This window comes from Pseudomyrmex gracilis, unplaced genomic scaffold, assembly GCF_002006095.1.
Source record: "Pseudomyrmex gracilis isolate BER0280 unplaced genomic scaffold, ASM200609v1 scaffold_748, whole genome shotgun sequence".
NCBI lineage: Eukaryota > Metazoa > Arthropoda > Insecta > Hymenoptera > Formicidae > Pseudomyrmex > Pseudomyrmex gracilis.
Window position 1 is genome coordinate 1 of NW_018021332.1, and position 2,012 is coordinate 2,012.

A 2,012-nucleotide genomic window follows, 5' to 3' on the forward strand; every position below is an offset into this window, starting at 1 on the left:
AAATAGTTTTACATTTTTGTCCATTATAAACTTGCTTTTTATTCTTTTTTATGAAAACTTACATTCTGCCGTTTAATTTTTATATAAATATAAGGTATATAAGTCTGAAGTTATAAAAAAATGTTTTCGTCAATTATACTAACTTCTTAAGCGTCCATTGGGACATTTATCTTATACAAAGGCGCGATATCGGAAAACGATCTCCCTACGTAGGTCAGGCGACAACGCTAACTTCTTAACAGCTGGTTTCTCGGAAATGCTCTGTGAAGAAAAACGTTATCGCTCTCCAGGAAGGCTCGCACGTGAGCGCTGTATCCCGCTCTCACAAATACCTGTCGAAAAGCGATTGGGCCACGCGATCATCGGCTAACAAACATGTTTATAAACGCGGCTCACGCGACCCCAAGATCAGCTGTATTTTGAAAAACACAGCTAGATAATCTTACAATAATTTACTTACGCAGTAAGTAAATTATATAATATGAATTACTTAAATATTTTATTATTAATTGCATTTATAAAATGTAGATTCTTTTTGTAATTTATAAAATAAAAATAAATAAAAATGAACACTAATAATAGAATATACATATAGATAGATAGATAGTATATTATATGTGTGGTAAATGTTCCTCAATATTCTATAAAAAAAACTTTTAAATTATGACACAGTTAACTCGTATTAATAATTAATAAAAATATATAATGCATTTTGATGTTTTATTATTGATAATAATTATTATATCAATAATAAACCACATCAAGAATGAACTTTTATGAACTTTTTTCAAGACTACAAATCTTGAGAAAGCATTTCACGTTGTCATACGCAACAAGCGTGCAACGTAAACATGCCTTGTGTCTCGCCTTATACTCGGCTTGGTGAAAGGGAGACGGAACATAATATGTCTGCACTCTTCCACGAGCGCACACGAACGACGGCGGTTTCGCTTGTGTGCGTTCCCCCACCACTTTGGTGCTGGCCGGCTGCTTGATCTTTCTCGACGCTTGGAATCATGCACATAGCACGGAATAGAACCATGTCCACGTACATAGCGTACGTATCGACAAGTTGCTCGTGGACATCGCTACGTAGTTGCCAATGTGCACCACCTATGGACATGCGCTAGCTTACGGGGCGGAAAAGCGATTCCAAAAACTCTTATGGGCCTGGCCGCTCTCAGGTTTTTCTCTGCTTGAAGATTTTGCGTTATTGCTACAAGGTGTCTTTCAGATTGTTACAAAGTCGATTCACTGCTCCTGCTCGTTTCAGTTTTCGATAACACGCAGTCGAATCTAGTCGTTGATTCGCGTCAAGTGAGAAAAGTATCCCGACGCATTTTTAATTATTCGTGAAACATCCGCTGATATTTTACGCTGACAAGCACGAAGTAACGGACACAGAAAACTATATATCTATCTTTCGTCTCGAATAAAACATGTCGGACATACGTCGACGTCGAAGATCTGATCAATCGTGCGGTTCCGATCTTTCGGACTCTTGTGAAGAACTAAACGCGACAAAGGAGACTCAGGTAAGTTGAAGATTCCGAAAAACAAATACATCCTTCTGGAAGAAAATTTTTTGAAAAATCACGTGCAGTTGTGGCCGCACAGTTCAGGTATTTTGTTGATTTTATCATCGCTCGCCAGCTCGTCGATGAGAGTAAAAAAAATTTATCATCATGTATTTTCAAGTTTATGCATTGCATTGTTAAATTGCCAATCGAGAATAGTTTGTGATTAAGTAGGCCGATGTATGTTGCTATCGCCACTGTTATTATGAAAGTTCCTATTGGCTATTATTAACCTTAGAAAATAGACAATCTCTTATTTTATTTTAAAGCAGAATATATACATGCAGAGTCTGACAGATCTTACAACTTTAAGGTTGCAGTTTTGTCTAATTGGATAATTTGTTTTTTAAATATGCATACAATTAAAAGAGGCCACTGTAAACAACAATTTTATTAATTTCATGTTTATTTATATTTTATATATGTATATATATA

General features: G+C 35.7%; 1 protein-coding gene across 2 annotated transcripts in view; it reads left to right on the plus strand.

Annotated features, from left to right (window-relative positions):
• The first annotated feature begins 1,184 nt into the window (after positions 1–1,184).
• LOC109861419 (GATA zinc finger domain-containing protein 10-like) overlaps positions 1,185–2,012 on the plus strand; it is a 4,929-nt gene continuing 4,101 nt past the window's right edge. Inside the window, exon 1 of one of the 2 annotated variants that reach the window (XM_020441058.1) lies at positions 1,185–1,535. In XM_020441058.1, coding sequence (XP_020296647.1) covers positions 1,440–1,535 — 96 coding nt within the window. In that variant the 5' untranslated portion in view covers positions 1,185–1,439. The remainder of the gene's footprint in view (positions 1,536–2,012) is intronic. The other variant, XM_020441059.1, reaches the window with a different exon arrangement.